This window comes from Ranitomeya variabilis, chromosome 1 (assembly GCF_051348905.1).
Source record: "Ranitomeya variabilis isolate aRanVar5 chromosome 1, aRanVar5.hap1, whole genome shotgun sequence".
In the NCBI taxonomy this organism is placed as follows: Eukaryota; Metazoa; Chordata; class Amphibia; order Anura; family Dendrobatidae; genus Ranitomeya; species Ranitomeya variabilis.
Genome location: NC_135232.1, coordinates 117,076,463 through 117,090,860, shown reverse-complemented (window position 1 = coordinate 117,090,860; position 14,398 = coordinate 117,076,463). Strand labels below are relative to the sequence as shown.

General features: G+C 45.6%; 1 protein-coding gene across 1 annotated transcript in view; it reads right to left on the bottom strand.

Annotated features, from left to right (window-relative positions):
• FAM151B (family with sequence similarity 151 member B) overlaps positions 1-13,929 on the bottom strand; it is a 56,210-nt gene extending 42,281 nt beyond the window's left edge. The window contains exons 1-2 of the mRNA XM_077288334.1: positions 13,771-13,929; positions 12,000-12,125 (exon numbers count right to left, since the gene is read on the bottom strand). Of these exons, the coding sequence (XP_077144449.1) occupies positions 12,000-12,125; positions 13,771-13,885 (241 nt within the window). The 5' untranslated portion in view covers positions 13,886-13,929. The remainder of the gene's footprint in view (positions 1-11,999; positions 12,126-13,770) is intronic.
• Positions 13,930-14,398: the final 469 nt, after the last annotated feature.

Genomic DNA, 14,398 nt, shown 5'->3' with positions numbered 1-14,398 from the left:
TCATTGCAGCTTTGAACCATTATAGCGTTTGTTTTTTTAATCTGCAACATGTAAATTCTTGTATTACTTCGCAAGTGTTTCTTTCATCCATTCTAATAAATGGGAAAAAACACAAGTAAAAAAGCAACAAAAACTCATTTAACAATATGGCAAAAACTCAGGTATTTTATGTATTTTTCCTGCCAACACTCTGGTTTTTGCTCAGCGTGTGCACATTGCCTAAGACTAGGGCTCGGTGGGAATCTTTAAAGTGTAACTCTCAATTTGTAAAACTATGTAAAGATTTTATATATTGAAAGGTACTGCACAGTATTTCTGATCAATGGGTTTCCGATTCCCGAGACCCCCAATAAATCAACTTCCTGCATGAAGGAAAGAGCACAATAGTCAGTCTATAGGTCTGTACACTGCTGTGTGCGCACAGATCATGCAGAAGCTGCACACTTCAGAGAGCTCTTGCGAGCGATCAGTTGGGGTCTCAGGGCTCGGACACCTATCATAAACCTTATGCAGCACATGCAATATAAAAAAAGTCTACAAAACGACAGTTATGCTTTAAGGATAGGTTCACCTTTGTGATCAACTTCTTTTATCTTGCCATTGTGTATAAAATGAATAAACCTTTCTATAGGCCTAAATATGGAGAAGAAAGGCCGCTATGTACAGTCATGGCCAAAAGTATTCACACCCCTGCAATTCTGTCAGATAATACTCAGTTTCTTCCTGAAAATGATTGCAAACACAAATTCTTTGGTATTATTATCTTCATTTAATTTGTCTTAAATGAAAAACCACAAAAGAGAATGAAGCAAAACATTGATAATTTCACACAAAACTCCAAAAATGGGCCAGACAAAAGTATTGGCACCCTCAGCCTAATACTTGGTTGCACAACCTTTAGCCAAAATAACTGCGACCAACCGCTTCCGGTAACCATCAATGAGTTTCTTACAATGCTCTTCTGGAATTTTAGACCATTCTTCTTTAGCAAACTGCTCCAGGTCCCTGATATTTGAAGGGTGCCTTCTCCAAACTGCCATTTTTAGATCTCTCCACAGGTGTTCTATGGGATTCAGGTCTGGATTCATTGCTGGCCACCTTAGAAGTCTCCAGTGCTTTCTCTCAAACCATTTTCTAGTGCTTTTTGAAGTGTGTTTTGGGTCATTGTCCTGCTGGAAGACCCATGACCTCTGAGGGAGACCCAGCTTTCTCACACTGGGCCCTACATTATGCTGCAAAATTTGTTGGTAGTCTTCAGACTTCATAATGTCATGCACACGGTCAAGCAGTCCAGTGCCAGAGGCAGCAAAGCAACTCCAAAACATCAGGGAACCTCCGCCATGTTTGACTGTAGGGACCGTGTTCTTTTCTTTGAATGCCTCTTTTTTTCTCCTGTAAACTCTATGTTGATTCCTTTGCCCAAAAAGCTCTACTTTTGTCTCATCTGACCAGAGAACATTCTTCCAAAACGTTTTAGGCTTTTTCAGGTAAGCTTTGGCAAACTCCAGCCTGGCTTTTTTATGTCTCGGGGTAAGAAGTGGGGTCTTCCTGGGTCTCCTACCATACAGTCCCTTTTCATTCAGACACCGACGGATAGTAAGGGTTGACACTGTTGTACCCTCGGACTGCAGGGCAGCTTGAACTTGTTTGGATGTTAGTCGAGGTTCTTTATCCAACATCCGCACAATCTTGCGTTGAAATCTCTTGTCAATTTTTCTTTTCCGTCCACATCTAGGGAGGTTAGCCACAGTGCCATGGGTTTTAAACTTCTTGATGACACTGCGCACGGTAGACACAGGAACATTCAGGTCTTTGGAGATGGACTTGTAGCCTTGAGATTGCTCATGCTTCCTCACAATTTGGTTTCTCAAGTCCTCAGACAGTTCTTTGGTCTTCTTTCTTTTCTCCATGCTCAATGTGGTACACACAAGGACACAGGACAGAGGTTGAGTCAACTTTAATCCATGTCAACTGTCTGCAAGTGTGATTTAGTTATTGCCAACACCTGTTAGGTGCCACAGGTAAGTTACAGGTGCTGTTAATTACACAAATTAGAGAAGCATCACATGATTTTTCGAACAGTGCCAATACTTTTGTCCATCCCCTTTTTTATGTTTGGTGTGGAATTATGTCCAATTTGGCTTTAAAACAATTCTTTTTGTGGTTTTTTCATTTAAGACAAATTAAATGAAGATAATACCAAAGAATTTGTGTTTGCAATCATTTTCAGGAAGAAACTGAGTATTATCTGACAGAATTGCAGGGGTGTGAATACTTTTGGCCATGACTGTAGAACAATGTGTCTCCATGGTGACTATTCTGTCCCCGGGGCCTGTGGCTGCAAATATGGCTCTGTGAGATGCCGAATCTCTTCACCCTACTTACAATTGGCGACGTTCGCAGATAGCTTAACTCAGCTGCAGGCACACGTTATGAAAATTCCAGAAGAGACTTTGATTTCTTTAAGAATTCTTGTTGAATGGATACAAACAGCAGCAGGTAAAAAAGACTTTCTTCAGACAAACTGAAAGCACATGTGCCTCTAATGAAGCCAAGATGGAAACTGAGAGACAGGGAGAAGAAGAAGGAAGTAACCTGACACCCAGCAGAGGGAGACAGGGAGACAGAAGGGACACACTTCAAGGAAAAGGAGGATTTCGGCTATGCAAAACACAGAAACACATAGCAACAATAAACAATATGAAAGACTGCAATACAGCATGTAAAATGTACAGGACAATCTGTAAAATGTCTCATTCATGGGACATAACACTCCCTGTCTAAAATCTTTAGATTTCATAATTCTTATGATGTCCTCTGGGGATGTCACTGTAGACCTGAAAAACAAAAGGAAAACAAGCATGCAAGTAACAACAACAACAGTTGTAGTCCAATTGGCATGGTCCAATCTTCAGTTGGAGACATGAAGTGCTCAACAGCGGGATAGTCCGAGTCCACACGTAAATCCATCTTCAGATTGGGAAGCCACAATGTGCAAATACTTCCACCAACCCAACAATCCACTGGAGAAAGTTCAAATGTTCCAACACAGCTGGAGGAATATATGGCGGTAGGCTCCCCGCCGTGAGCTGTGTCCATAAACAATGACTTTATGTGATGTCCTCCTTTGGTAAAAGTAGCACAAGCTCAGTGCCTGGACGGAAGAAAATACGAGTTGAACCGCCTTTCGTAACCTTGACTGCTACCTTACGGATCTTCCCGACATTGCTTGGTGTAACCTTGGTGATAAGACCCATTGGCCAGTCGTTGCGATAAGCTTCTTTATCTTTAAGGAGGATGAGGTCTCCCTCTTGGAGAGACTTCTCTTCTTATGGTGGCTGAAAGGGTGCCTGGGGAATAACATCGTGGGACTTGGAAATGCTCTAAGACCTTCAGAGACTTCTTCCACGCCTCCCACCTTTGTTGTTTCTGGGATGGTAGCGGAGTGTCCCAATCCGTACTCTCAGCGGTCAACTGTCTCAACAGTATCTTGCCTTGAATGTTGATGGGTGCGATAAACCCGAGAGGATCATAGATGCTTATCACAAGCTGACACCTGGAAAGTGAACGTGTCCTGCTTAATATCCCAAAGCAGACCAAGGCTGCGTTGCGTGGGAGGAACGTCAGAACCCAGAACAAGATCCTCAGATGGAAATGCTTTCATTACCTTTTTACTGTTGGAGATGATCTTGTGGAGTCTAAGGATTGCTATTGACAGCATTTCCCGAGTCCTAGAAAGCAGATTGATTGTCTCTTCACTTGTGGGAAGAGACTTAAGCCCATCATCTACGTAGAAGTTTCTTTCCACAAATAGACGAGCATCAGACCCATACTGTTGAGGGAGGATCTAAATTGATCCTTCACGGTTAACTCAGTGATTTCCAAATTAATCTACAGGGCGTTGCCGGCAACTGAAAATGACCAGACGGAGACGTGTGCCTCTGTATGGGGGATCGAGCAGATCTCTGGCCCCCGTTTTATTGTGTATGAGTTTTCATAGTCATAGAAATTATACTTCAACCAATCAGCATAAGAACACGCTCACAGTTCTTAACCTATAAGAATACAGGAAAAACTTAACCCATGAGAATACAGGAAAAATGGAAACTACAGATATGGTCATGTCTTTTTGGCATACTATGTGTTTTTCTAACAGATGCCTCAGTCTTGTATAGTGATACACTCCCGAATCTATTATCTGGCTCGAGTCAGAAGACTCAAGGTCTTTATACCAATTATGAACCATAGCCTAGCTGCATACCAGGCTTGTGAACAACAAGATAGTGTTACTTCATGGCAGCTGTAACCTTTTACCTAATTAAAATTTATCTTTAAGCAACAAGAAAATGGAGTCAAAAACACAAAAATGGAGAATCTAGCACAAAATGGAGAACCTTTCATAATTTGTTCCTTCACAATACTCTCTCTCACCTTCCTGTGCTGTCCATCTTAATCCATAGATGGCCACTGCAGGCGAGGGGCTGTTCCCGAAGACGTGCACCTTCATTCTGTAGTCTATGACCTTGTTATGGACGTTGTCTTTGTGCCATAGGAATCTGAGGTAGTTTCTGCTGTCTTCTCTCACGATAAAACAATGAAACATTTGTTGAATGTCAGCCATTACTGTGACAGGTTCTTGTCTGAAGTGAATCAGTACTCCTAAAAGGCTGTTATTTAGATTAGGCCCAGTGAGCAGCAGGCTATTTAGGGAGATGCCTTCATACTGAGCACTGGAGTCAAACACCACTCTAATTTGGTCGGGTTTGCGAGGATGGTAGACACCAAAGGATGGGATATACCAGCATTCTTCACCTTCTTTTAACGGGGGTGCGGGTTCTGCGTGACTTCTGCATGAAGTTGACAAAATGTTTCTCCATCTCTGGCCTTCTCTTTAAGGTGTGTTTTAGGGATGAAAACCTTGCCGTTGCTTGTTGCAGATTATTAGGTAGTCTTGTTCTTGGAGAACGAAAAGGTGAAGGTGCTACCCAGCTATTCGAATTGTCTTGGGCAAATTCCTTTTCCATAATCTTTACGAACTCTTTGTCCTCCCTTGCAGGTGCTAGCTGGTTGTCTTCTCTTGTAGAGTTGAACACTGTTGACCCGAGGTCATCATTGCGGGACAGGAATATGTTCATGTCGTCAGACGTTTCTTTCTTCCACTTGTTATCGCTTACCTTCTCTTTCACCCAGTAATGATGTGGGCATGGTTGAAAGTAAGTGCTGCGACCATTTGGTAGGACGTGAGTCTTAAATGGGGAAATCCTCGTGGGTCTCTTCATCTTTCCTATACAGACATCGCCTATGATAACCCAGCCTAGGTCAAAGCGTTGATCAAATGGAGCGTGGTGTGGCCCGTTGATTTGCTGACGTACCTTGTGTAGTCGCAGAATGTCTCTGCCAAGAAAGATCAGAATGTTTGCGCTGTTGTCGAGAGCTGGTATCTTGCCTGCCAAAGTCCTTAGATGAGGGTGATGGAGTGCAGCCTCTGGAGTTGGGATTTCCTCTCAGTTGGAAGGTATCTGGTTGCATTCGACCAGAGTGGGTAAGGGTGTCTCCACATTGTTCTCAAGAGAAGACTCCATGAGTCCAATGGCTCTTCTCCCAGAGGCCTCCGTAACACTGCTGCAGGTGCCCAGGGGGTAGGGGTGAGTTTCCCTTTAAGTCAAACATATCAAAGAGTTCTGACCTTGCAAGTGACCGGTTGCTCTGATCGTCCAGGATAACATACACCCTTGCGGTTTTCTCTGGTTGACCCTTGGGACACACATTCACCAGGCATATCTTCGTACACGACTTGTCCCAGAGGCCTTCTCCGCATGAAGATATTGTGATAGAACTCACTGTTTGAACCGCATCCTCCCCGCCTTGCCTTGTGGTGGGGGAAGGACTAAGCTGTGCAGTGTAAGGCTACTTTCACACATCCGTCGGTACGGGGCCGTCGCAAACCGTTGGCCCGACGGACGCTGTTCTAAATTTAGCACAACGTGGGCAGTGGATGCAGTTTTACAACGCATCCGCTGCCCATTGTGATGAGCGGGGAGGAGGGGGCGGAGTTCCAGCCACGCACGCGCGGTCGGAAATGGCGGATCCGACGGACAAAAAAACATTGCATTGAACTTTTTTTGTCACAACAGACCGCTAAAACACGACGCATCCGTCGCACGACGGATGCAACGTGTGGCCATCTGTCACAATTCGTCGTCCATTAAAGTGTATGGCAAAAAAACGGATCCTGTGAACACATTTGCAGGATCCTTTTTTTGCCATAACGGCAGAATGCGACGGAGGCAAAAAGACGGAAGTGTGAAAATAGCCTTAGATTGGGATGGATGATGATAGAGCGCTTGCACATGCTCCTCACTGTCGCACTCCAAACGCTTAATAGATATTTTACAGTCCTTAGCAAAGTGTTCAGTAGAAGTGCAGCACCTGTAACATATCCCAAAGTTCTTCAGAAGCTCTTTGCGTTCCTGGAGTGGTTTCTTTCTGAAGCCGATGCACTTCTTTAAGGGGTGAGGTTTCTTGTGAATGGGACACATACGATTAGGATTCTCAACCTTCTCACCTTTGTTGCTCTTATCTTGTGATACTGTAGGTGTGGGAAGAACATCAGTCTTCTTGACGGACATTGGAGCTCGGCGGTTCCTGTAGTTAAGACGTGGACTCTCGTGTTTAGGAGATGAAACAGGGTCGCTGTGTTCCTCATAGGAAAAACTTGGATCAGTCTTCCACTGTGCAATATTTTCGATGAACTCGCAGTAGGAAAATGGAGGGAAGGAGACTTAGTTTTCCCTTTTGCATTTTGATCCAAGCATGGCCCACTTATTTTGGATATTGGACGGCAGCTTGGAAACTATTGGGGTTACCCTATGAGCAGTGTCCAGGTAGCTGAGGCCAGGCAGGTACGGGTCTGCTTTGGCCAGAAGCTCTAACAGGAGGTCGCTGAGCTCTAGGAACCTTGTACTGTCCTTACTAGATACCTTTGGAGATTCCTCTAGTCGCTTGAACAGGGCCTTTTCTATGGCCTCAGGACTGCCATAGCTTCTTTCTAGCCTCTTCCATGCAGCGGTGAGACCCGCAATAGGATTACTGATGTGGACGGATTTAAGTCTCTTGACCTGATCCATGGATTGTGGCCAAAGCCACCTGAATAGCAGGTCTAGCTCTTCAGCGGCGGTGATGCCGAGGTCACTGATTTTGGTTTTAAAGGTACATTTCCAACCCCTGTAGTTCTCAGGTTTATTGTCAAACTTTGTAAGACTGGTCTTAGTTAGATCACGCCGAATCATGTACCTTGCAAAGCCAGTCATCTCAGCATTCTTCCATTTTGGAAGGACCGTTGCGGGCTGGGTAGCATTGTTCATACAGTCTGTGCTTTGACCTGGGAATGCAGGAACATATGGGGCAGCGTAGGCATTCAGTCCATTAACTGGCTTAATGAGCTTAGTTTCTGCCACATATGGGACTGGAATTGTATGACTGACGGAGTGTTATTATTATTATTTATTGTTATAGCGCCATTTATTCCATGGCGCTTTACATGTGAGGAGGGGTATACATAATAAAAACAAGTACAATAATCTTAAACAATACAAGTCATAACTGGTACAGGAGGAGTGAGGACCCTGTCCGCGAAGGCTCACAATCTACAAGGGATGGGTGAGAATACAGTAGGTGAGGATAGAGCTGGTCATGCAGCGGTTTGGTCGATCGGTGGTTACTGCAGGTTGTAGGCTTGTCGGAAGAGGTGGGTCTTCAGGTTCTTTTTGAAGATTTCGATGGTAGGCGAGAGTCTGATGTGTTGTGGTAGAGGGTTCCAGAGTAGGGGTGATATGCGAGAGAAATCTTGTATACGATTGTGGGAAGAGGAGATAAGAGGGGAGTAGAGAAGGAGATCTTGTGAGGATCGGAGGTTGCGTGTAGGTAAGTACCGGGAGACGAGGTCACAGGTGTATGGAGGAGACAGGTTGTGGATGGCTTTGTACGTCACGGTTAGGGTTTTGTACTGGGCAATAGGGAGCCAGTGAAGGGATTGACAGAGGGGAGAGGCCGGGGAATAGCGGGGGGACAGGTGGATTAGTCGGGCAGCAGAGTTTAGAATAGATTGGAGGGGTGCGAGAGTGTTCGAGGGGAGGCCACAGAGCAGGAGGTTGCAGTAGTCAAGGCGAGAGATGATGAGGGCATGGACTAGGGTTTTTGCAGATTCTTGGTTGAGGAATGAACGGATTTGTGAAATATTTTTGAGTTGAAGTCGGCAGGAAGTGGAAAGGGCTTGGATATGTGGTTTGAAGGAGAGATCAGCGTCAAGGATTACCCCGAGGCAGCGAGCTTGTGGGACTGGGGAGAGTGGGCAGCCATTTACTGTAATGGTTAGGTTCGTTGGGGGGGGTCGCGTGAGATGGGGGAAAGATGAATTCTGTTTTGTCCATGTTAAGTGTGGAGTGTGGTGACTTGCCTGCATATTGGCCTGCACGTATGTTTCTGAGTATAAGGCTTGGTGCGGTGCAGGTTTCCGGTACATTCCGGAGAACAGAGGAGGATCAGGATGCAGGGTTGGCAGCGTATTGTACTGACCTTGGGTGCAGGATGCGGGTAAACAATCTGTGTCCTGTTGTCTCAGGGGAGCATCTGTGCAGTCAGGAAGGATTGCAGGAGCAGGGGGAGCACTGTATTGGCTTTGTACATAGTCTCTAGTACGCTTAAGAGGGTCTTCAGTATCAAAATCACTGTCTCTTTGGCTCTCACTGATGGCTTGTTCCAGGACCTTTAACCTTGCCATGGCTGCGGAGTGTTCGTATTCCTTCTCTAGGGCCACTATTTCTGCCTTTTTTTCTTCTCTAGGGCCTCTATTTCTGTCTTTCTTTCCTTTGCTAGGGCCTCTATTACCATCTCAGTTTTCTTTTGAGCGAAGGCAGCTTGTATTTTAGTGGCCTCAGTTTCTGCACGTGCTCTTACAAGCTGTTCGCTGAGGGTTGACGATTTTGAAGAGCGTGACTTAGGCCGGTTTCACATTAGCGTTTGCATGAGCTGCGGACTTCCTCCGTGAAAACAACGCATGCGGAAGCATCCACATACAGCGGCACGACCTGCGTACTTAATGTTAAAGATAGGTACGCCGGCCGCATGCAGAAGTAGGCGGAGCTAGAGGCAGAGGTGCGGCCGAGGGCGGGGCTTCACGGAGAAAGTCCGCAGCTCATGCAAACGCTAGTGTGAAACTAGCCTTAGATGATCGCTTTGACTTTCTGGCTGAGCCGGAAATACAAGATGACATCTCGGCTATTAGCGCGATTCTTGCCTCTGTCTTGGATTTTATATCGCGCACCATGCTTTCTCTCTCAGAGTTAAGTTGTTGGAAAGCTTGCAGCTCTTTGCAGGAAACTGACGGGTTAAGTCTCTGTAACACGGAGGGGCACTGAGCTGCAATTTCTGCATAATAATCTGAACACAGTTGTGCAAGCGTTTCCTCTAGTGGTCTTTCGAGAGAAGCAGGCTGAGACAGGCTATGTGACTCAGCAGTTTTTGCCATAGCTCTGCAATAGCACGGAGAAGATCACATTTACTGGATTGTAGATTCTCCCTTAGTTTCCATGTGGGCTTTGTGGGACGCCTAGCCTTCTCACTAGATGGTGAATCAAGTTCTATGCACTCTTCCTCTAACAATGGGTCTGTAGAGACCGTGTAGTCATTCCTTTAGCCATCCTGATTCACAGGGAGAAGGGGGGCTGTATAGTCTCTTATATGTGGAGAGCGGATGCTCTGCAGGAAGTTCTGTAGCTTTATAGAAGCTGTGGGTGGCTTTACAGATGAATCTAGTAAGTCTTTTTTACTATTCTGTTCCCAGGGCCTGTGGCTGCAAATATGGCTGTGAGATGCTGAATCTCTTCACCCTACTTACAATTGGCGACGTTCGCAGATAGCTTAACTCAGCTGCAGGCACACGTTATGAAGAATCCAGAAGAGACTTTGATTTCTTTAAGAATTCTTGTTGAATGCATACAAACAGTGGCAGGTAAAAAAGGCTTTCTTCAGACAAACTGAAAGCACATGAGCCTCTAATGAAGCCAAGATGGAGACTGAGACACAGGGAGAAGAAGGAGGAAGTAACATGACACCCCGCAGAGGGAGACAGAAGGGACAAACTTCATGGAAAGGGAGGATTTCGGCTATGCAAAACACAGGAACACATAGCAACAATAAACAATATGAGAGAATGCAATACAGCATGTAAAATGTACAGGACAGTATGTAAAATGTCTCATTCATGGGACATAACAGTCACATACAACAAACCAGCCTTGAACAATCTGACATCGCAGTCGGACCACCTACATCTGTCTGCTAATTCTAAATAACCTATCAAAAAGTAAGTAGTGGACAGGCGGAGGAGGTATTATGGCAGATCACACCACTGGTTTGCAGTCTTTCATAATGGAGACACATAAGTCTCCATAGAAGCTGTAGACAAAACTCTTAAGAATTCCATAAAGCAAGAAAAAGCATTTTTTTTGCAATCTAAATCCTTAAAAGGGTTTTCCACACTAATGAAATAGATAACCAAATCTATAGGTAGGGCATAAATATCAGATCAATGGCGTTTCAAAACCCAGCACCCCCAAGGATCAGCTTTGCATTCGGTTCCAGCAGAGCTCCATTTATTAAGTAGTAGCCGTTCTCAGGGACTGCAGATCAGATGCTATTGAAATGAATAGGAGCCGAACTTCAGTTCTCAGCAACTGCCACTACACAGTAAACAGAGCCGTACTTCATGAGTGGACCATACCTAAAAGGGAACCTGTCATCAGTACCATGTGAATCAGACACTGACTGTGTGATTGCACTAGGTAGGTGTCCTGTGAAACGCTGGAGATGTCAAAGAAAACATACATTGAAAAGCTGGCTGGGCACTATCGGCCTCGATTCTCCAAGACCCAAGTTATTGGGGGTGTGCCGGAGTCAGAGGTGCTGGATTCATTAAGAGGTGCATGCCTCTTAATAAATCAGGCACATCTGAAAAGTGGTAAGCGCCTTACAAAAAAACTTATGGATTTCTGCTGAAAGGTTTTATGTCAGATTTTGGGTATTAACACTTTGATGAATCGGAGGTTGTGTGTCTCGGATGACTAGTTCGATGCTTCTCCCCACCCTGATCAATTTGACTGTCAGGTCTCTCCCTATGTGATTCATGCAGCCAAAGTCTGATTCTTGCTGCCCGTGGTTTGGGTTAAAGGTATAAAACACAGCAGACATTGATACTAGACAAGAAAAAAAGTAGATCAGCTCATCAAATATAGACTGCCTCCATCAATTGTGGTGCACGGATACTCCAGACCAACCGCTGGGGGACAGGAGTAATGAGAAGGAAAAAATCCAGCATCCACAGCAAGGCTTAGTAAAGTTAAAACATGACTTTTATTGTGACATTAAAACAAAAAATTGGTAAAAAAAAAAAAACATCTCAAAAAGAGGGAGAATAGGGGGGTTTAAAAGGATCTCAGGGGACACAAGTCTACGTGTGTCGCACACACTCTTAAGACATGTAGACCTCGGGATCCTTTAACCTCACCCCCTTTCCTTACCACTTTTTTTTTTCTTACCCATTTTTGTTTTAATGTCGCAATAACAGTTATGTTTTAACTTTACCAAACGTTGCTGCGGATGCTGGATTTTTTCTGCTTCTCATTATTGATACTAGACAGATTGACAAGTAAAAAGGGAACCCCCAACCCTGTCGGCCCTGCATTCAGCACTGATGATTGAAGTGCTATGGGGTCAATAAGAACTTCTTAGATCTCCTTTATTAGGGAAGGGGGGCAGCTGTCAATCACAGCCACTTTCTGCACTGAATCACCATGTAGTACACCGATGTCAGAAGGTGGCGAGATCTACAACTGAAATATAAGATCTGCAAGAAAGTGACTGGGATCCATCATAGAAAGCCAAGTGTCCGTGGAGTGCTGGTTCGGTGTCACCTACAGCTGCCTGGGACCCACACTACTCACCCTGCAGCGCCTGCTCCAGCTTCTCCTTGCTGTTTGTCGCATGCTCCCAGAGTATTTCTACTCCATCTCTGACGTTTATCAGGTCCTTGTCCAGGAAATAATCCAATATATCCTCTCGCCATGGACCTAAGGGAAGAACAACAGCGATCCTCTGTCAGGCCGAGTAAAAGGACACAACTTCTGGACTTTTATTTCCAAGAAAATGGGATATAGGAGAAAGGAAGAGATAGTAATGATAACGATATGTCAGTTTGTAGTTTCCCTGCAGTGAAATATGACGGCGGCATACACATTTCTATTATTTATACGCTCATAACATTCCCAACATAACAGATGGCAAAAAAACACTCAGATTGGTCATGGAAGTGTTAACTTGTCAAGCATTTCTACGTGGCCGGTGAATATCAGGGTGTCATACTGGAAACACCCACACAACGGCTTTATTTCCAATGTTCACACTGGTGCTCTCAGTGCATCCGGGGGTTCCGCCAGAATTCCCTTAAAAATGACATGTGCTTATTTTTCCCTGAGAGTGTCCATTTGTTCAAACACAGAAACGCAGCAGTTCACACTTTTCGCTGCACATTACAGTTTGGCAAAGTGCTGAAATTGGGAGATCTGGTCACCGCCATCCAGAGTTATCAACGTGTCAATTGTAACCAATATTTACATTTTATTTCCATAAATCAATAGCACACACAAAGAGAAAACATTTTCATATATTGATTATTGGAGAAATCTGCTTCTTTTTTCCTCCCAGACCGATCATTCATTCTCTAAATTATTAAAGCACCACTGCAGTGGTTTTATTCTTTCCCCCAGCGCTGGAGTGGCGCCACTAATGTAAGGAACTCTGTAATCGGCACAGCTCCTCTTCTGCAGATAAGGGCAGACATTCTGATTCACATCTTCCCGACAAAGGTCTAAGGGGTAAGGATTCTCCTTGTGGAGAGCGACATACCGACTGACATGCCAAGATAAGGAGGCTTAGTCGCCATGCAATGCTCCTCTGGGAAATTTAATATGCAAATTGCCTCTTCATAGAGAAAGAGGACTTGAACTTTACAGCGCCACCTGTTGGAAGCAGCGATCCTACAGGTCACTATTGACCCTTTAAATGTGACTTAGGACAAAAGCCAAATCAGAATCTCAGTTTGCAGCCCCGGTGTTTCGCACTAATGCCCCTCGTCAGTGCAAAGTATGAGAACTGATTTGGCTGGGTGAGAGGCACTAGACAGGTTAAATCCGTTCTCATACTTGTTAGACTTATGAGGGGGCAATACCCTGAAACACGGCGTCTGCAAACAGATTCTGAGGTGGCTTTTGTCCTAAGGCTGGTTAATGGGTCAATAGTGACTTGTAGGATCGCTGCTTCCAGCAGGTGGCGCTGTAGAGTTCCTGTCCTCTTCCTCTGTGAAGTGGCAATTTGCACATTCTCGCGACAAGAGTTGTCACTGTCAGCTATCCACAGGGCGGTGGTAACTTATAGCGGGTCCGGCCCCAGTCACAGACTTTCCTGCCCCACAGAGAACAGAAGCAGCAGTCAGGGACACTGTGCGCCTCCGCTCCATTCTAGATGGGGGACAAAGACCCCCAGTGTAGTGCTTTTTTGATCGCTATTAATCATCACCTGCATTCACTGGACAACCCCTTTAAATCGGAAAACTGCACCAATTTGTCTTGTGTTCCAGAATGCATAGCGGTCAGTAAGTTCCCATCTATACTCCTACTAGAGCTTGGAGACAGCAGTGACATCGGCGCTGGGCCTTACCGCCGCTCTTGGCCATGGTCCGCCCCGGGGGCAGCGCACAGAACAGGAGGCAGTAAGTGACGAGCGCTGCTACTGCGCTGCCAGCGACATACAGCGACAACCTGCAGCGCTGCATACACGAGCCGCCGCAGAGAGAACATCCGGGAAGAGGGCGGCGCCACGGCGCACATGGCCCATCACGTGACCTACACAGCCTACACCAGTCCTGTAGGATAGTATGCCGCGCCCCCGTGTGGACACAAGCGGAGCTCCACACGTACAGCTAGTCTGTACTCCATAGTGCCGCTGCAGACGTGTGCGGTCATCCTCAGTGTGAGCGGGGAGCAATGAATGCCGCAGGTGTGACTGTGCCCTCATCACACTGGGGGAGGTTCAGCTACCAGAACTTTTTAAAAAGGTGTCAGGAAATGCAGGTTAGGTGCTTGACGTTTCCATGCATTCAGAAAGTGGTTGTCGGACAAGAAATATTTTGCTGTAGGATCACTGGGACCCCCAGAACTGACGCCAGTGGTCTGCTTGTAGGGGTGGTCACAGATGAATCCTGCCCACAGCTATTGCAGCCAGTCCATAGGCTGGAAGTGGAGCAGAAATGTGCCCATCAGTGCAGTGAGACCACCTTTATAGCCCA